The following is a 21,962-nucleotide window of genomic DNA, read 5'->3' as shown; positions in this document are numbered from 1 at the left end:
AGCTGTTCCATGGTTGGTATGGCAACCACTTCCTGGCTCCAGCTGTACACAATGTTTATAATTCCAGGCAAGTGGAAAGAGCAAGTTTCCTCTATAACGTAATTATGCACTTTCTACTTCTCTGGTGATAATACCTTAGTTTGATTACAGATCCTTGTTGAGTGGTGGGCGGTGGGCCCTAGGCTATAGTTCTAGAGGGTTTGGAAAATCTCATACATCAGAGGTAGAATCAGTGAAGGGAAAACAACAACAACAACAAGGGGTCTTTAGAAAGGACTCTGCCGTTACTCAACGGAGACACGAAAACTATGGAAACCAACCCTAGGAAAGACGCCATCTGGGGACGGTACAAAGGGCAGGCTGTAATAAAATCACTTATAATGTGTAAGGAAGAATGCTTTCAGACGACCTGTTAACTCGGAGTTTTTCTTTCCTCTGGGCACATGGCGAACAACACTGCTGGCCTCCCTTCAGTTGGCTGGAGCCTGCGACTGAGCTCGGGACCATGGAATGTGGGCAGAGCAATGTCCGCCACTTCCAGGCCCGGCTCATCCTTACTCCCTCTTCCCTCATCTGCCAGCTGGATGCACAGGATTCAGCAGAGAACTGCAAGATCCAAGGGAAGACGGGAGCCCCCAGATGGAAGGAGCCTGAGGTCCTGGAATGAACGGGTAGAGCAGAGCCCTGACCACTGACCCACACTGGCTGTGATGCTGGGGGAAAAATCAACCTTCATAGTGTTGAGCCACTGAGATTTGGGGGTCGTCTGTTGGAGCAGTTAGCCTACCATGACGAATGCAACTAGTAACTCCTTCAGTTCAAGTGGACAGAGCTGTTCCCTCTCCTAACTAAAAATACCGATTCATAAAATCTACTGACATTTCTCACTAGTTCTTAGCCAGGGCCACAATCACCCCCAGGATGTTAGTTTCAGTCCACAGCCTAATGATGGCTTTCCACTAGATCATTTCTCAACCTTAGTTTAAAAGCAACTTGATTTAAAAAGGCAAGGATCCATTTTGTCTTCTGTATACTCCATGATAAGCTTTTTTTTTTTTTCTTGAGGAAGTTCAGCCCTGAGCTAACTACTGCCAGTCCTCCTCCTTTTGCTGAGGGAGGCTGGCCCTGAGCCAACATCCGTGCCCATCTTCCTCCACTTTATACGTGGGACGCCTACCACAGCATGGTGTGCCAAGCCCGCACCTGGGATCCGAACCGGCGAACCCCAGGCCGCCGAGAAGCGGAAGGTGCGAACTTAACCGCTGCGCCACCAGGCCGGCCCCTACTCCACGATAAACGGCTCAGTGAATGTCTGTTGAATGGATGGATGCTCTTCTTTGCATTCTTTATTTTTATCTAATGCTCCAGCTAACTGTGATCATGGCGGCTAGGTCGACAGAGATAGGAGTAAAGTTCCTAGCGCCTTATGTTTGTATCATGTTTGTATCATAATTACTAACTAATTATGTAGCTTCAACAGCACTCAGTCTCTTTGGGCCTCACTTTTTATCAGTCAAATGAGGGGTGTTGGTTTCAATTAATTCAAAGTACCGAAATTCGATGACTGCTTAAATCCAATACTTTATTTTTTTACTTTATTGAGGTCACACTGGTTTTTAACATTACATAAATTTCAGGCAGACATCACATATTCCGGCTTCTGTGTAGACCGCATCAGGTCACCACCAAAAGTCTAGTTTCCATCTGTTACCATGCACATGTGCCCCTTTACCTCTTTCGCCCTCCCCACCTTGAATCCAATACTTTAGGATCTGAAAAATGATTTCACAACCATTATCTCTTTTGATATGGTGTTCACCAACACACTTAAAAATTCCTTTTACAATACCTCTGTGGTTTATAAGCACTTCTTTTCTAATGGATGGATTTACTATCCTCAGTTAATAACCTGTCACTTGCAGATGTCAAAACCAAGATGAAGCTGATGGCCCAAATTTCATCCCTCCTGGGTATCCACCCCGTCTGCCCCAATGCTCTGCAATCTTCTAGGATTGTGGTCCGGTTTGACCACTGTCTGTCACTTCCATATCTGACCATCAGGGGCACACTGCCACTGCCAACCCACAAAAAGCAGTTTAAAGGTTTTAAAGGGGAATTTTACTAAAGGAATTAAAATAGACAAAACTACATGTAAAATGGAATTACAAACAAAGAGCCTTGCTAAGAAGCAGTTTCACAACCAGAATGGATTCTGAATCTCAGTTTCCTCATCTGTAAAATGGTGGGATGCCATCAAGGTTAAATGAGTTAACACATTATCAAGTTCTCACTCCAACACCTGGCCCATGATATGTACTCAGTGAACATTAGCTGAAAACCCTGCAAGAAGTTGGTCAGAGAACTTTCTTCCCAGAAGCACGATGCTCGGGTCAGCCCTTTCCAAAGCTGTCTGTCACCCCTTTGGATCCTGTCCAAACTCAAAGCTATTCTGCAGAGGAAGGATGACTGTGAAGCCTAAATTGAGCAAATGATCAAGCTGGCTCCAGAAGCAAGCCCAGCTCTTTTCAACAGGTTTTCTGTGAAGGCTAGCCACTGCTCAGGCTTCTCCAAGGGAGGAACAGAGCTTAACTGCAATGTTACACTTCATGCCGATGCAAATGTAAGAACGCTATAACACATTTCTCAATGAAGATGAAGACAGGGCGTGTATCCTAGAGAAACCCAATTCAAACTGGAACACAGAAAACTGTGGTTAGTGGACGTAGCCTTTTCCTCCAAGGATGGGTGTGACATCTTATAATCACTTTACAACATGCCTAAGTTCCTCACACATCCATTTACCCAGGAAGAACTGAAAAATCAGAAGGTGGGGTCTTGGTTCATGAGACTCCACGGACTTTGGCTCTGGGAGCTACAGCTTTAAGATGGTATTCCCGGGAAAACCCCAGGAACTCTATCCACCCCCTCAGAGTAGCAGGCAATTGAGTTAGTGCTGGTGACTCAAGCAGACTTTTTAATCCTGATCTAAAGGAACCACCACAACCCTGGAGAGGTAAATAAAAAGAGAATCGAGTGGAAAAGGCCTCCACCAGCGGCTGACTCATGCTCCGCCGTGTGACTCGCCCGCACATTACTCTGCTGCTAAGACGTGGAGGGCAGGTTCATTAGTCACTACAGTGAATTCTTCAAAGAAAGGATTCTCCCTATAAATAATCATGAGCTCTGTCTCCCCAGTGTTATGTGTGAGCTTGTGACTCACCTTTCCACCATGCCAGGCAGCACCAGTCGTGTCATCTGCAAGAGAGAAAAACAAAACATTCGTGATGGCTGAGGATGCAGGCAACAGACAAAGAGTGGAGAGAAGCCACCCACACAAAAGGGAAGGGGATCACGAAGCCACTCGCCACTTCCACAGGCAGCGGGTTACCGTGTGTACTCCATATGCTTTGGCTGTGTTAAGAGTGCTAAGAAGGAATCAGAGGAAATTACTGCAGATAACATTGGGAAGGCTTTCAGTGAACTTGGCTGAAATTAGTCTTGCCTGGAATGTAATATTGGCACAGAGATCTTCAAATAATTAAGGATTTACAGTGACATCTACTCCCAAAATGCATTCTCAGTAATGGACATATGTTATCACAGGAAATATCCTGCCTGCCAAGATTACTGAAGCTTTCTAATCTCAAGAGCTTAAACGGTCTTTTGCTATCAAAAAAGTCTTTAGAGGGGCCAGCCTGGTGGCACAGTGGTTAAGTTCACATGCTCCACTTCAGCAGCCTGGGGTTCGCAGGTTCAGATCCCAGGCGTGGACCTAGCACTGCTTATTAAGCCATGCTGTGGTGGCATCCCACACAAAATAGAGGAAGATAGGCACAGATGTTAGCTCAGTGACAATCTTCCTCAAGCAAAAAGAGGAAGACTGGCAACAGATGTTAGCTCAGGGCCAATCTTCCTCACCAAAACAAAAAGCTTTTTGAAGAATGCCATAAAGTGACCTGTTGGCAAAGATTAATTGTATCTTCACATTCATTTCTTGTTGGCCTAGCTAGTTGTGAGTAAATCTCATCCTTAAAGAAAGTTAAGGTTATCTGTGATCTCCAGTAACCAACAATGAAAAAACACCACCTGCATTTTTAAAGGACTTCATAATTGTTGACAAAATACATATAAGATAACAAGAGGCTACTTACTTCTAAACTCTGCTTCAGATATTAGTAACTAAGAAAAGCTAAGATGTCCACTGGCTTAGTCAAGACCACAACAATAGTTAAGTATTAAGGTTGGAACATGAATTCTTGACTCCTAGATATCACTAATTTTCTAAGAAACAAACGCTGTTTTGTTACAGAAAAGTTTGCATGCACGGCAATAAACCTTTTACCTTGAACACTACTGTCTTAATTAAAATAGCATTCTGATGAGAAGAGAATTTTTTTCCTAGAAATATTCTGAAGAAAGAAAGCGCCTCCAGACTTCACCAAGGTAAACCTCTGTGCAGCACTCCCAACCCAGATGGTAACCCCAGAGCTGCTGCATAGACTCTTCTGGTAAAAACACAAGTTCAAACCGACACTGCGCCATGGAAGATAGACTGACACACTGCCAACTTCGGAACAGACAAAGAAGTATCCTCAAAGCCAAGGGCAATCATTTCAACAGAACTGTCTGGATTGGGCTGAATCGTCTGGCCCAGATAAAAAAGAAACCAAAAGAAAGAGTTTGCCCTAAAGCACCCCACATCTCCCTCCCTGGTCTACACTGTTCAGATTAAACTCATCTTCACAGAATGATGGGGCAGAGTTTGCCAATTGTCCTCTAACAATTCATTCTTTCCTTAATATGTAACAACTGAAATTTTTTTTTTAAAACTGCTTTATTGAAGAACAATTTACATATCGTAAAATTGATCCATTTTAAGTGTTTAATTCAGTGGTTTTAGTAAATTTACAGAGTTGTGCTACCATCACTATAATCCAATTTTAGAACAATTCCATTACCTCAAGAAGATTGCCAGCTGAGGTATTTTTATTTTTATTTATTTATTTTTTTTTTTGAGGAAGATTAGCCCTGAGCTAACATCTGCTGCCAATCCTCCTCTTTTTGCTGAGGAAGAGTGGCCCTGAGCTCACATCGTGCCCATCTTCCTCCACTTTATATGTGGGATGCCTACCACAGCTGAATTTTCAGCTGGATGTACGGCCTGTTTCCCACTCTCACTGCCCCCCATAAAAACTGTATGTTCTATATCCTTTCTCACAGTGCATGTGGCCCTATGACTACATTCTAGTAATATGTGCAACTTCTTGGTCATGACCTTACAATAGAAGAAAACACTTGTCCTGCTCCTCGCTTATATTGATGGCTGGGATGTGGATGTGATGGAAGGAGCTAAAACAGACATCTTAGACCCCAAGAGGAAAGCCACATGTAATGGTGGCAGAGCAATGAGATAAAAAGAGCAGATCCCTGATGATCGTGGAGCTACTCTGCCAAACCTTGATTACCCACTCAGCTTTTTATCTGGGAGGGAAATAAATCTCTCTTTTGTTTAAACCACTACTAGATCTCTGTTAGAGCAGCCAAGCCAACATTCTAAATAATATAATTGACCACTTATGTTGCTAAAGAGAAACAAATATTAATATTTTAAGAAACAAGAAACAAAAAAGAAACAATCCCCAAAGCAAACACAATCAGAAATTATGCTGACAGCCCAAATGGCCTCAATATTGTAGAGTTTTTAAAACACGGCCCTATTTCTTCTCCTTTCTAGGTCTGCTTGACCCCATTCAGACTGCGCCCGCTGGGCCTCAGACCAAACTATATGGAACCAAGTCAAAGAAGAAGCTGGTTTCAGAGTTTATCCTTTCAACACAATCACCTCTTGTCTTCTCAGATTGAAAACAATTCTTCAAATTTGCTTACACGTTTCCTAAGGTTTGTCTTTTTATAGGAGCACGTAGTAAGCAATTGCTCAGTACAGACTATTGAATGGTTAAGGCAAGTGTGGTTCGTAGTCAGGCCAAAATTCTCATTCCACCTACTAGTGGTATGACCTCAAGTTATTAGTTCCTTATTCTCCTCTGCGTTATGTGTTAAATGAAGAAGGTATCCATGTTACAGGTTATTATATTCTGAATCTCAAATGAGGTACGTATATAATGGGCTTGGCATAGACACATCACAGGGTAAGCCTCCAAGGAGAAATTAGTGTCCCTTAATGTCAGCATGCACTATTCTGTTAGGATGCAGCAACACGACCTAGGCCTTCTTTAAGTATGTTGTGCCCTACATACTTTAGAGCCATAAACAATGACAAATTTTGAGGTCATCCACTTTAACTCACCACACAGAAGTTTCTGGACAGTTCCATCAATATTTAAAAATACCTCAGGGGCCGGCCCAGTGGCACAGCAGCTAAGTGTGCATGTTCCACTTCGGCGGCCCAGGCTTCGCCAGTTCATATCCCGGGTGCGGACATGGCACCACTTGGCAAGCCATGCTGTGGTAGGCGTCCCACATATAAAGTGGAGGAAGATGGGCACGGATGTGAGCTCAGGGCCACTCTTCCTCAGCAAAAAGAGGAGGATTGGCAGCAGATGTTAGCTCAGGGCTAATCTTCCTCAAAAAAAAAATAAATAAATAAAAATACCTCAGCTGGCAATCTTCTTGAGGTAATGGAATTGTTCTAAAATTGGATTATAGTGATGGTAGCACAACTCTGTAAATTTACTAAAACCACTGAATTGAACACTTAAAATGGATCAATTTTATGATATGTAAATTGTTCTTCAATAAAGCAGTTTTTAAAAAAAAAAAAATCTCAAACTGGCATGGCAAAATACATTTGATGTTACTTTACCAAATCCAGGAGACAAAAGAGCTCTTAAAATGCTCTACGCATATCAACCTATGGTCTGAAGCAACAGGAAGTAATAAAGAGGCATTCTTCTGTTCAGCCAAGGCCATGTTAGGTCCTCAGACTCGGGCTGGGTGGTGGGAGCTCACTATCTAGCAAGAGAACAGATATTTACAGAAATAAATCATTACAAGACAATGTCATGAGTGGTATAAGAAAGGTAAGGACGGAGGGCACCGATGCTTGGGAGAAGACTAGCTATGTCTGGGGAATCAGGTAGAGCTTCACAGATCATATTTCAGCCAAGGTCTAAAAGAATAAATTGGAGTTCACTAGGCAGAAAAAAATTCTAGTAGAATGCAAAAAGGCAAACAGCTGCAAGAAACTACAATGAATGCATTGGAGAATCGAGGCAATCATAAAAACCTTTTGTTGAATGGACGAAGCATATAAAGAAGTAAAAAGCATGCGCATCCTGTTACATATGTCACACAATTTGCCTATCATACTACACATCATGGACAGCTTCCCAGGCTGGTACAAACAGATGGACATCAGGCACGTATTTTATTGTAAGGATAGATTATATGCATTCTTGGCATTATTTAGCACATTTCACCAGGGGACCATAACGCTAATGTATCATAAAGAGTTCTCCAACCATTTTGTGAAGAGAAGCTATTGGTCAGCTTCCCAAAGCCCTGAGACCACCAGAAACAGAATACGGAAGGAGAAGGCTGATGATAAAAATGTTGACTCAGGGGTAGGGGGCTGTGTGTGTGTGCACGTGCACACATTTGTAATAAGGAAAGGAGACTTGTTCGCTACACAGTCACTGACTGTTTAGCTGTCCGACACAAAAGAAGAGAAGGAAAGGGATTTGTAGGCAGCGATCAACCTGGAGAACTGTTAGGAAAGTCTACAAGATCTGCTGATGGATTCTGTTCTTCTGACCAGAATCTCAGTACCATATGAACATACAAGTGGTTGTACAGAGTTTTAAAGTTCAATTCAGATTTTTTTCCAAGATGTAAACTTACATACTTAAGTACAGTCCATAAGAAATATCACTTTAAGCACTAAGGACACTAAGGAACTATAAATGCATACATTGGGAGCTATTTTTTCCCTTACACTGTGTGCGTGTTATATGTTAAGTGTCTCCTTTCTGAATGGCAAAAATTATCCAGAAAATGATCAGAGACAAAATAAAGCTCCATGAAATACAATCTTACTTACAAAATTACATCGACGGCATGCTAAACATTAAATTTTTCTTGATGGCCTGCAATGTATAGACATGTTCAAAAGATATTCTTTTTCCTCCAATTTTATTGAGATATAATTAACATATACCCTTGTATTAGTTTAAGGTGTACAACATAGTGATCTGATAGACGTGTAAATTGCAAAATGATTACCACAGTAAGTTTAGAGAACATCAAAATTATGGAACGTTTCACAAAGTTCTGTCATGACATATGTAACATATGTCATGAGTGGTATAAGAAAGGTAAGGACCCCTTGTGCAGGGGTCAGGATCATCCCTGTATCATTCCAATTTAATATATGTGCTGCTGAAGCAAGTACCAACATAGATTCTTAAGTTAAACTTCAAGTTTTAATAAGTTAACACAAAGGAAGAAGCAGTGTTTTCAATGCCTGGCTATTCAAGGGCCGGAAATCCCTCCTGGATGCTCAGTGACCAAATGTCCCATTAGCCAAGACACAGCCCTCGCGTGAAAACGTGAAACTCTTCCACACTGCTCATTGGGTTCTCTCTTTGAATCCTGACGCTCAATTACTCCTCCTTGCCATCAAGTGGAACATCTTTTTTGTTCTGTCAAATAACAAGGACACTGAAAGACCTGAGCAAACTTCACCTGAACTCTGCATGCTTTATAACCTGATCAATGCCCTCATCGATACTTAGATTATCTTTCCTTCTAATCAGATTCCAGGTCACAATAAATTCAATTTCAAGCCTGCTTCATTTGGGCACGTGGATACTAATAATTCTTAACGTTCTATGTGTAACAGACAGGCTCCACTATGTTCACATCCAATTAAATTCTCTTTAACATCAAGTTTTACATAGATATTTTAACTATGCTATTAGTAGTCTCATTTCACTTTATATGCATCAGTTGGTATCTTGATATCTGGTTATTTGTATCATACACCAAGCATTCCTGTGAAATCTCACTATCTAAACTCCATTTCACAGCTCAGGAGCTGGAGTTAACCGGACTTAACTCAATATGCTAATTTTAGGCCATCTGCAGGTGCTAATTGCTGTACCGGGAAATTTTTTTGGTCCTTTTAAGATATTGCTAAAATAAGGTTATCCTAACTTGTAACTTCAGTGGTTAAGAATATTAGAAAAGTGGGAGTAAACATGATTTCTACACTTGTTTTCTTCTGTGTCAGGGTTGTTTCCAAAAGTATATAGCAAACAATTTAAATTTAATTCTTTCCTAAAAAGTGATCAAAGTTGCAATCGTACCTCCACAACGAGGAGTGCTTCAAACCCTTGCAGAAAAAAAACATATCCTATTTAGATAGCTAAATTTTTTAGTGACAGTTTCATCAAGCCTTGCCAGAAAAAAGTCCTAAAAGCCTAAAATCAATAGGGGAAAGGTCAATCTATGTTATATCACACCTAGATATTGCCTCATCTTGTATGCCAGCTGGCCACACACCATACAAATGTACTAAGATGAATGGAAGTCTTTACCAACGACAGCTCAATTCAGAATTCCTTCTGGGGACACCATGGATTCAATTTCAAGAGTGAAATATTTAGCGGTATTTATTGCCACAGCTAGGTATATTCTGGCTGGGAAATAAATAAGAGGCTCATTTAGCTAATACAAAATCAAAATCAGTACTATTAGATCATTTAGTTGAAATACATAATTTAAAAAATGCATTGGCTGGTCTAGAAAATTCTTGAAAAAGATATATTAAAATGTAATCATCTGTGGCTGGGATGATAAATGATTTATTTTCCTCTTAGTATTCTTAAATATTTATCATATTTTTGGCAACAATCTTGCATTGCTTTTGTAAGTAGAAAAGCCCCACAAGAAATCTTATTTCTAAAAGAAATTAACATGAATAATTTTTTTTTTTTCACTTCTTTGGCATCAGTAATCAAGATTTTGTAGAAGGAAATTTATTTTATACTCAAAGCCAATCTAGGCTTCCCCACTCTTTAGTATGAAAACTGAGAACACAAGCAAATTACGCAAATTATTTTACAAAGAAGTAATTTACTTTTACAAGCAAATTATTTTTGTTTCACGGAGGCTCTGGCATTTGGTCATTTTTTGGAGAGAACAGTACAAAGAAAAGACTACTGCCTGATGCTAGAAAAGCCAACCAAAAACCCCAGTGAAAGGATTAATTTCAAGGTATCCTAGTAAAATGAGGAAACAAATACTGTCACCTGTATCGCCATTATATATAAGTAGGAAATAAAGTGTAACAACTAGCCCTAGAATCTGGGCAAAGCCCCAAGAATCCAGGCTACTCAGACAAATAGTGAGCACACCATGAATAGCTACTCTGTCCATTTCTGCCCTGTGTCTACCCCAAAGCATGGAGTAAACACAAGCTGAATTCAAGCAACTGAAAAAGAAACCCACACAAGTTAGAAGGAAATAGATGCAAATGCCTTAAACAGGTTTCCAAGTGGAATCATTAACAATACTTTTGAAAATCACACTATAGCAGTGAAAACAATTACATAAAGTAACAGCGATGTTACACAATGCCCGTTTTGGAGAAATTCGACGGTAACTCCATTGGAAGTCATACTAGAATGACACAGCACGTGTTTCTTTGGCAAACTGTATAACTTGAGCCCTGTGGTACCCAGAATACAACCTAATTAGAAATTCTTAGAATCTCACCTGTATGGCTAACAGAATATTTACTGCGCGGGGGGTGAAAAGCTTAATTAGATAAAGATTTTAGAGTGCTTTGAGATCTCTGAAGGTCATTTCATTTTCCTCTTTATTAATGTTTAAGTCTTTGTGGAAGTTAAGAGCCTTCCTTGCATTTCCCATCACCCCCCTACCCCAAATGACTCAACCTGAAATTCAACCCCACCTCATAAAAAACGTTTTTCCTTTTGTAATAAATTCCGGTTTGATATATATTAAAATAATTTCACAAAAGAAAAAGAAAAGAAATGTCCAGAACAGAGCGTTGCATGCCAATTAATAATAAAGCCATAATTTACAAACTCTAAGAAATAATGCATACACCATCACACAGTTTTTCCAAAATCAGCAGACTATAATATGCTAAGAGTTTCCATTACTTAAATTTTCCCAAAATAAGCTGACTTCCCCAAAAATGACAGATTTGAGGAGAAAATAATCCCTAAAGTTCTCAAAGAGATTTGTACATTTTCACCCAGATACAAGTCATTTCCCCTACAAAACTAGCTTTACTTTGAGCTGGAAACAACTTTAGACCCAATCTACAACTACTCCTTTGCTGTTTTTTTTTTCTTTTGCTTGAGGAAGATTGGCCCTGAGCTAACACCTGTGCCAATTTTCCTCTATTTTGTATGTGGGATGCCACCACAGCATGGCATGACAACTGGCATGTAGGTCCACGCCTGGGATCCAAACCTGTGAACCCCAGGCTGCCAAAGCAGGGCACGTGAACTTAACCACGACACCACCTGGCTGGCTCCCTCCGGCCCCCTCCCTCATTTTTTAAAGATGAAAACTACGGAAAGAGGGGTTGTCATGCAGTTTGGCAAAGGCATAATTTTGTAGTTATGCCTGAAGTGGCCCATTACTGTGAGACCCTAAGTGCTAAATATACCCAATAATTTGGAAGTTTTTAGGAACATAATAACTGCTTTCAAATGGATTGAAAGACTCTATATATTAACTTGGCATGTCTTCATCTGGAAAAGCCCCAGGTGGGGGTCAGTGGTAAGGGTCATACCCTCCTTCCTATAATTTATTAACTTCCTAATGCTGTTAACTTGAATTCTTGGGGCAGGGTGGGGTGGGGGGGATAAATTCTTAGCATAACCCCTAAATTAAATACAATCAGGCTGCTGAACAGAGATGCTCCTCATGGATTTCCAGATTAACAGAGGGCTCCCCCTGCTGGTACTGCATCACACACTAGAGGCAATTCCTTGTAAGAAAAAGGAGACAAATACTTCTCCCATGCTTTTCAGCCATCCAAACATTTACTATCCACCCCACGAGCAGGGCATAGAATTACGCACTTCCGGCTTAGTGACATACAGTGAATACACAGTGGTATCAGAAGGAAAAACTTAGTGTTTCAAAGGCATGCAAAGGGCCTCATCCTCCAAGAGCTTTGATTTCAGATCACAATAGAGACAGAAGAGACTGATTTAGTCAGTCATTCTAATCCTGCAACCCCACCAAGAAGTTATTCAGTTTGAGTAGATTGAACACTTGGAGTTACCTGAACAGGGGTAACTCAAATGCCTAAAAGAGCCAGGTAGTAACACACAAGTGCAGTAAGTCAGACAACAGGGACCGGGGGGGACTGCGGGAATCTGGAGTGCAGGCCGAAGTACTCAGCATACTCAGCGGCTCTTCACTCTGATCGCTTGTTGCCATGCAGTAGTTCAGGTCTGTGTTACCCAAGTTTCAGATTTTTCCTAAGAGAAGCTGGAAATTTGGGTGTGAAGTGTCCCAATTTTGAAAACACTGCTTGAGCCAAGAAATATGTGGGCAGGGCAATCCAGCCCACGGACTACTGGTTTGCAGCCTCTGACCTAGAATCACGAAGGGAACTCTCCTTCTGCTCACTCCACTTGTGGCACATCCAAAGATTAAAAAGGGCTCACAATTTACTTCCACGTAGGCATCAACAACTTAGCCATTTCCAGCCTTCTAGGACCTAACAAAGTAAGGGCAATCCTTATTCCCAAAGAATGAGAGTTTTTAGTTTTTTAATTCATATACGTATTTACTCAAAAAGCATTTGTTGTATACCCGCCATAGGTGAGGTCGGGGTTAGGAGATGGCAGGGAACAAAAGGACATGGCACCAGCCCTCGCAGGGCTTACAATCTGTAGAGACACACTAAACAAAGAAGGAAAAGCCAACTGAAGGCAAGACACACAGTGTGTGATGAAACCGCGTGGATGAGACCTAGTCTAGTCTGGAAGGCTCCCCATCCCACCCCCGCCCCCAAGTATATCACACTTAGTTGAGAACTGAAGAATGAGGAGAATTGTAAAGTGGGGGACAACGGAGCCTTCCACAGAGAGGGAAGAGCCTGAGGGAACATGAGATTCAAGAGACTAAACGAAGGTGCCTTGCCCCGAACACAGAGTTGGAGGGAGAGACCGAGGCGGAAGTGGAGAGGTGGCAGGGGCCAAATCAGGGAGGTCCTTCCCCATCGGTCACGTGAAAGGTTCTGGACGTGAGGGAAAGGAGAAGTCACTGAAGGATTTAACAGGGGTGTGACATGATCTGATGAAAATAACACTTTGGCCATACGGAGACCGGACTGGAAGAAGATAAATTGGATGAAAATGGCTGGTTCGGCTGGTCGAGCAGTTCCCACTGAGAAATTCAGGGGCTTGGAACCTGGAAGGAATCACTAGGAATGAAAAGAAGTGAGTTGGTTTGCAAATTACTTGGGAGATAGAACTGGCCTCGATTAGGATGTGTGTGCATTTGCGCGTGTGTGGGTGTGATGTCATGCTTCCCTTCTCCACACTAAACACGCCTAATCCTTTCAACCACTCCTAATAAGACAGGGTTTCGAGTCACCACTTTGCTTGAATATCTGATGAAGGAAGAACTAAATGATGATGCCCTGCTTAAGACTCCTCCTCCCCACCCCCAAATAAAGCAAACAAAACTCAGTGGTACTTCACTCTAAGTGGAGGTTGTTAATAAAGTTTACCTTGGGCCACACCCCCACCCACTTCCTTCTCTGCTCTACGAGAGGTAATAAAGAGGTTGGAACATCCCCTCCATTTGTCAGAAGGGCAGCCTGAAAATTTCCTAAGGGATTCAGATGTAGGCTCCCTACTGTCCACCTTATTCACCAAGCCTAGCAGCTTCCGGGGTGTCTCATCACAAGAATGGGTCTCCCACCTGTAGGTAGGGGCTGCGGGCAGTTCAGGTAATACTGCTCGGGCAGCGTTCATCGGGAAACAGTTCGAGCCTATGGTGTCTTGAGGTCCTAAAACTGTCATTCAAGTAATCGAGCCCAGACCAGAGAAGGAAGGCAACTCCAAATCTGGCAGACGTTAAAACAGTGATGTCAAATCAGAAACGAACACGAGATCTGTTGTAGAATTTGTCTTGACTGTTGTCGAGCTCAGTGAACGACCTGTTTGAAACCAGATTTGTATTTACCTGTCTCTGGAGTCGTGGCCCTTCCACCATTTTCCATGATTTCTCTAATACTAACCAGTAGCAGAATAACAATATCATCTGCAAACTCTCGGTGTTCTGAGATGGAAACCCCTCCAGGCAGAAACTGGAACTATTTTAGAAGAGTGGGGCTCAGTATCTGGAGGTTTAATTATCTCTAAACTCCACCATTTCTGGTCTGAAGACCATCATTCTTGAGGAGAAATCAGCGTTACCTTAGATTTTAGTCACAGAGCATTTGAAATCACAAGAAAAAAGCCCTGGCTAGTAGGACCTCACTTCCAGTTTAAGACCAATCTACCTGCCATATTGCTCACCTGGATAGAATTTCCACACCACTGCTCTTCCCACCTTGGCACTTACCTGCTCTGCAGGGAACAAGAACAAGACCAAGACCAAGACCAAATTCAGTCCTGAAGGATTTGAGAGCAAAACTATGAAGCATGCAGTAAGACTTCTAAACACCCCTTGGGTTACCTCAACTAACAGTATTAAGCCTGGTAACGGGAAAGCCCCATTAAGCAACTCACTGAAAGGGCATAAAGGAATAAACCTAAATTATTAGATAAGGTGAATAGTGAAATAATCAGATGGAACTGGAGAGATAATAGCCTGGGAGACTGGATTCCGAGATTAAACGTCTGGGGTCTATAGTCACAACCATTCTGGTTAATATTTCTTCCCCAATATTCTTATGGACCACTCACCATTCCATGACTAAATGTCTGGGGTCTAGAGTCACAACCATTCTGGTTAATATTTCTTCCCCAATATTCTTATGGACCTCTCACCGCTACTGCATCTGGTGATGGCGCAATTCTTTTGGTCAGGATATTTCACTTTATTATTCCTCTATTGGAACGTGGGACTTAGGGGATTTCTATAATCATCTGACCTACTGATACAGGACAGGAGCACACGGACCCAGCAATCATTCTGGACCTGAAGGAATGTAGAGCCAAGCCATTCAGTGCTCGTGGTGTAGCACAGGACTTAGAACAAGATGCGGGAGCCCTACTCAGCAACTGTCTCCAAATTAGGGCACAAGCCCAGGGTCACCAAGGCAAGCTGATTTCTCCAGTCCGTCCTCGCACACTTCTCAGTCAGTTATCCCCCATCACGTGGTTTGGTGAGGAGATAAAACTTAGACCAACACTGATGGTGAGAAGAGGCTGTCCTCCTTCTAACATAAGCCTTTTTCGATACATTTCTGGTGGCATTAGGCTGCAGACATCCATGCCCTAGTTTCCCTGTGTCCAGCCACCATAAAACCTGGTAAGAGTCTAGAGCCAGACCAAGCTTCATCTTCTTCTAAGTTACCAGGGCTCCAAACAGCCATTGCTACTGAAAATGTAGCCCTGGCCCTGGCAACACAACACAGTCCACTAAAGGACAATAGGCACAACTCATCAAAATGCGCCATAGGGCACGTCACAGCAGCACGAAAGAACACTAACCCAGGAGCGTCATGCACAGAACTTCACCAAGGTGAATGCCCTTTTCTCAGTATAAATAACATAAACGCATATACGACAAAATACATATTGCCACGTCGCTCTGCCACTAGAACGGCCTTTCTGAAATGTACATCAGATCACACACCTCACTTCTGCTCAAAGGCTTTCTATGGCTCTCCATCCTCTTGAGCACAGCACTTCAGTTCCTGCACAATCATGCCCTAACTTCTCCGGCCTTCTGGCTCGCCCCTACACACCACTCGCCTCCTGCTGCTGGAGTCAAACCATTTTCATACCTGAATGGTCACTAGTCAACTGCGCCACGGAGAAGATAATACCCTGATCCTGCCCACAGCACAACAAAGACAAACTGGCCGTCCTCCAGATGTTATTAATTCCACAATGCATAAATCAAGAGTTTTGAATTGTTTTTCCACTAAAAGGGCATATCACAAAAGTAGAGGAAAATTCATCTTCACACGAAGGATAAATTAAAGGATGATTATTTAGCTTAAGTGTTTTAAAAAGCAAACTCCCTTGGTGCTTCGTAAATGGGATTTGACTTGAAAAAAAGATTTCCATACGAAAATTTTAAGCATATAATCAGTTCCTCTGCTGGTGACATTTCCTAACAATATGGTTCACAATATGATATATGATATGATACGTTTAGTAAGTTAGCATTTGTCTCCACTAACTCATTTCATGGGAACAAGTACATATGCCCCCGTGAAAAAGGAAAGTGGAAGAGGAAGACTGAAGAGGTGGGGGAAGCAATTTATAATTTGTCAAGATATTAGGACTGGTGCCTCATTATTATTTCAGCATTATTTGAAAAACACTGGAAGGCACTCTACAGTGCTGTTGGACTTGTGCTGCTGTATCCTTGTTTGCCCCCTGCGCTCCGCATCTGGAGGCAGGGACGCGAGGTGAATACACCAGCACACGGCGATCCGTGTGCTCAGAGGCTGCTCGAAGGATGCGGTGTGCGACGTGCAGCACAGCAAGCTGACTGGTTTGCACAGATCAAGGTGAAGACCTTGGCCTTCACCATTAGTATCCTGTAGACCGCCACCCAAAAAGCCATGTTTGGGGAGACAGAAGAGGCTAGAGATTTCTACTCTGAGGGTATCCAAACACGTAAGTGCTGACAAGCAGGAGGTCACAGGAGAAGATACTAATGTACGTAGAGTAAAAACCTTACAGAGTTTATCTGACAGAGGAGTTCAAATTATCAGGAGACGAATTTGTAGGTAGAATTAACAATTCTATAAAATAACATTTAAACACTTGAACATGTTTTTCATCATTCACTCACTACAATATATTATGAAACAAGTATATACTTTTAACACTCATTATTTTTAAGCATTTGGGCAAATGTACTCGAAAAGATTATCAAAACAACAGTATACGTCAGTGATTTCAAAAGACAAAACTACAAAATATATAAATTAGAGACTAGAAGGAGACTAATTTTGATCAAAAAACTTTGCTTGTGGGGCCGGCCCCATGGCCGAGTGGTTAAGTTCGCGCACTCTGCTCTAGCAGCCAAGGGTTTCGCCGGTTCGAATCCTGGGCACGGACACGGCACTGCTCAACAAGCCATGCTGAGGCGGCATCCCACATGCCACAACTAGAAGGACCCACAGCTAAAAATACACAACTATGTACCAGGGGGCTTCGGGAGGGAAAAAAAAAAACTCTGCTTGCTAAAAAGTAAAGTCATAGTTGCACATATTTACTAAAAACTTTATCAGCTCTGAGTTTAACAAAATAATAGCAACCTTTTTTAGAGGCCTTACTATGATCCGGGCACTAGTCTAAGAGGTTTGCACACATTACCTCATTTAATTCCCAGTACAATTGTGTGAGGTAAAGAGAACTATCATCTTCAATTTACAGATGAAAAACTGAAGCAGAGAAGGAAAGTAATTTGCTCAAGGTCATCTAACTAGTAAATGGTGGAGTTATTTAATCAACTTGAAACCTCATACAGATTATTGAAGAATGATTACATTTATATAGTATGCCAAGGGGAATACCTTTGAAACTATATAGATATATTCATATTAACCACGTTTTAAAAGCAACAATTTTGTGTGTGTGGGTCTTGGTCCAAATCTACTCACAGATCCACTTTTTACTAGTTTGCCTCACTTAAACTGAATCTTACGTGAGAAAAAGCCTTGGATAACAACAACAATGGAAAAGACACAGTGATCACTTGTTTGACAAAATTATTTGTCATATTACAATATAATTCATTTGAGCTGCCCTTAAGTAGCAAGGTACTAACTGTTACGTGGCATGTATGCATCAACAGTGGAGCTCCATTTTGGAAGAGCTGGTTTAATCAGTCATATTGCTAAAATCATGTAAAATCATATAAAAACTGAATTAACCAAACACTTTAAAAGCAACATATATATCACACAGGAAGAGGCACAGCCACACATGGAAAGCTGGACAAGGCAGAAGGTTTCAGTGTCCTTGCACTTGAAATCAACCAGGAAAGGGTTATGACTGCTCAGAACACGAAGATCCCAGGAGACTTTTTCTTTAAACATTTACAAGAGAGAAAAAGATCAAGACTAGGCAATTAAATTCTTATTTATATTTATCTGGTCAATTCTAATAGTTTTGAGATAAATATTTTTTGGTTTCCTTAAACTAGTCCATAAGGGTGATCGAAAATGGATTTGACTTTTCCATCAGTATGTTCACATTTAAATTAAGGATGTGATGTTGCCCGTGGAAATTCTGCCTCAGGCAACATTTTCTGCTTGGTCAGGTGTGTATAACCGAGGTATGGTATCTTATTGCAGTTACTGTTAAAACATAAGCAGAAATGGTGCTCTAATGCCGATATCTGCTCACTATTCTTCCTTTAGCATACATCAGCAGTGGTGTCTTTTGTCAGCATATACAAGTGACATGGCTATAACGCATGCCTAGCAATTAGAAAGCAGAGTAGTTTTTAGGTAAAATAATCACTCTCATTACTTTATGGTCCCATACTCCCCATACAATACTTTACCACAACATTTTGAGTTAAATCTTACATGTATCACAGGGGATACAAAAAGAAACAATTTATCAGTGATGAATCACAGGTAGGTGAAAACTTTGTAAAAATCAATCTTCAGTCTAAATTACTTTGTATAGTCCCAGGGCCTACCATCCTGTTGGCATAAAGGAGGCATTTAATAAATGTTCAGTTGTTAAAAACCAAAATCATACAGTCATCTGTTTGTTGTTCAGCTCTTTCTACTTCCGGAAGACATAAGGAAAGAGACTGCCTTCATCTGGAATACATACTTTATCAAAACAAGAGTTGACTGAGCGAATGAACTGATTATGTCAGTGTTTTACATAGAAAGAACCAAAAAAAGATGACACATTTATAAAGAAGCTGCTTACCTTACAAACAGAAAGAACATTAATATTTATCAGTTTCTTGATGGTCTGCAAAAAAAATATTGATAACTTTATATTGATTTGATCATGGAGGTAACCATATTAGCTACATATATAAGTGATCTAGAGACGCATTGAAAAGTTCCCCCAGATACACTAGAGAGCCTGGAAAACGATAGGAGTTGGGGTGGAGACGCAGATTTTATTTCACTCTCTACCAAAAGCAGCAATTCATGCTAACATGCAAAATCCCAGGTATAAGGGCAAGTAAAATCTGGAAGCAAAAAGACACACTAAATCTAAAATAAATACGCAATTTCCTCTCTGCTGATAGGGAAAGGAGAAATTGTTGAATCTAAGATTTTCAACAACTTTTTAAAATTTACATATTCCTTCAGTGACATGCTTTTCTAGTTTTTATTAAAGAATCATGCCCGCATCAAGGATCTAACTTTCATTTTGTTAGAGCTGGTTTACCTGAATCAACGATATTGCTCTATATTGATGTATCTGTGATTTTTCAATTGATATTTAGAATCCTGACACTTAAAACAGAGCTGTTTTGATGGAACAAAAATAAGAGTAATAAAACTAGAGCTATTATTGAACCCGACACTGCACAAAGGAGGCTATCAATATTTTCTCATTCAATCCTTCTAACATCCCTGTCAAGTTGCCTATTTTATGGATGAGGGATCGGAGACTAAATATGGTTGGAATCAGCCCCAGGGTAACTCAGGCAGCAAACCCAAGAGCCAGGGTGTGCGCCTCGGGCCCTGGACTCCAGTGCTCACAGCCTGAACCCTCACACCATATTGCCTCACCTACCCTGCGTGCCTCTTTCCATTACCATAATATGCACAAAGAAAGACTCACATTGTCCAGGTCAGGAATGTCCAAAAAGTATTCAGGATACTCGTATGAGATGCCCACGTTGTTCACTGAAATAAGACAAGATCATTAGCTGGCTAACATATATATTTTATAGACTTATTGAAATCATGGGAATAAAGATATAAAGATTAAGATGATATATATAATGACATAACATACTGTTTATGGCTGGAGTGACATTTCCCACATCTTTCTATCCAAATCTATCCGCATATGCGTGTTTAAATGTCTCCTCCGTTAAGCCTTTCCGTACCCACCACTCAACCCCTGACAAAAGGACTTTCTATTCGCCTCTCAATTTCCATAGCCCCTTGGAGTGTGTGTGTATTTCCCTCCGTAATACAGTTATTTGTAGATATTGTAGATTAATCCCTGTCTAGATCTTAAATTTTCACAGTGTGGTAGAAAGAGCGGAGCGTACTATGGTGTAGGAGATGGGAAACGTGAGCTCCGCTCATAATTGCTTCAGAAAATGTGTGACTTGGGACATGTCACATATACCTCTAAAATGAGAGCTCATTTAATCATTTAACAAATATTTGCCATACACCTATGTGCAGGACGCGTGCTAGGAGCTAGAAAATCCAGAAAGAAAAAGACAGTTTTCCGGCATCATAGAGCATACAATTGAGTAGGAAGAGAAAGGCACTATACAAAAGGTTTAAAAGATTATTTCATTACAAAGTCAGAGTGCCATGGGAGCAGGTTCCTGCAAGGTCTGACCTCGCCTGGGAAGTGAGGGAAGAGAGGGGGTCAGGCGAAGCGTCTCCAGTAAACCACCCATGGCTTCAGGACCATAAGCCCTGAAAGTAAAGGGCATGCGCCAGCCTCTCTTGAGTCCCTGCTCCTCAATAGCCAGCCTAAGGTTGGGGCTACGAGACAATCAAGAAGCTATGAATACGCCGATACATAATCAGGCACACGAGAATACGCACACATCCTACGCTTTCCCCAGCCCTGGAAAGACGAAGACAAACCCAGGAACATTTGCAGGAGTCAAAAAATAAACGAAATACCTTAGAACTTATTTTAACTAAATAAATAATGAAATGGATTATCTATCTCTATTTAACCATCACAACAACCCTATTAGGTAGTTCCTATTATCATCTCCCTTTTGTGTATTAGGAAACTATAAGTTCACAGCAGATAAATAATTTGTCCAAGGTCACAGAGCAACGTAAAGCCGGGACTCAGACTCAGGAACGTTGACTTCAGAGGCTTGGCCCTTCACAACTACGCTAAAGCTGTCACACGCCTTCATCCAGCAGTCAGTACAGAAGAAATATGAGGAATAATCAGATAATAAACAGAAATCTGATAGTAATGTTTAATGAAACTGTCAAGTATTAGAAAAGAAAGTTTTCAGTAGCAAAAGGATAATGAAATTATGATCTGTCTGCTAAAGCTTATAAGGAATTGTGTGAGATAAACCCGACTATAGTAATAGTAACTGATTTTCAATAGGCTAACAAAATTAGTAGTTCAAGGGAACTCAATAAGGGCTCTATATTTAGCAGTAAGCCAGCCACTTGAGGCTGCGAGTCTCAAGATTTCACTTGCAAGATTCGGTCAGGATGGCTTGAACAAAATGACTGAAACCTGTCTGAAGGCCTGTAAGCAAACGATAGTGGCAAAGCGAACGGTACTGAATCAGGATTCACGCCCATCCGAACAGGGATGCTACCTAAACATAATTAACGACAGCAGGTCCAAATCCATTTTTATTTTGTTCAGTAGGTTCTCCACCCACCAGGGTTCGAGGACTCCATTCTATAAAAGATCTGTTAATAATTAAGTCAGGTCTAGTTGAAGGTAAGGCTTATGTCCACTTGACTTGACTTTAACCATCTACAGAATTATAACAGATGAATAACTTACTTACAAGATGACTAAGAGAAACAGCAGTAATCAAAAACATGTTAAAATGCTACACATAAAATATTCTTTACAGGGGCCAGCCCAATG

At 41.2% G+C, this 21,962-nt stretch overlaps 1 protein-coding gene across 1 annotated transcript in view; it reads right to left on the bottom strand.

Annotated features, from left to right (window-relative positions):
- HSD17B12 (hydroxysteroid 17-beta dehydrogenase 12) overlaps positions 1 to 21,962 on the bottom strand; it is a 151,071-nt gene that overhangs the window by 21,420 nt on the left and 107,689 nt on the right. The window contains exons 5-7 of the mRNA XM_046643067.1: positions 19,977 to 20,041; positions 19,104 to 19,148; positions 3,221 to 3,255 (exon numbers count right to left, since the gene is read on the bottom strand). Of these exons, the coding sequence (XP_046499023.1) occupies positions 3,221 to 3,255; positions 19,104 to 19,148; positions 19,977 to 20,041 (145 nt within the window). The remainder of the gene's footprint in view (positions 1 to 3,220; positions 3,256 to 19,103; positions 19,149 to 19,976; positions 20,042 to 21,962) is intronic.

Source organism: Equus quagga, chromosome 17 (genome assembly GCF_021613505.1).
Source record: "Equus quagga isolate Etosha38 chromosome 17, UCLA_HA_Equagga_1.0, whole genome shotgun sequence".
Lineage (NCBI taxonomy): Eukaryota > Metazoa > Chordata > Mammalia > Perissodactyla > Equidae > Equus > Equus quagga.
The sequence above is the reverse complement of the archived record's forward strand: the minus strand, read 5'-3'. Positions and strand labels throughout refer to the sequence as shown.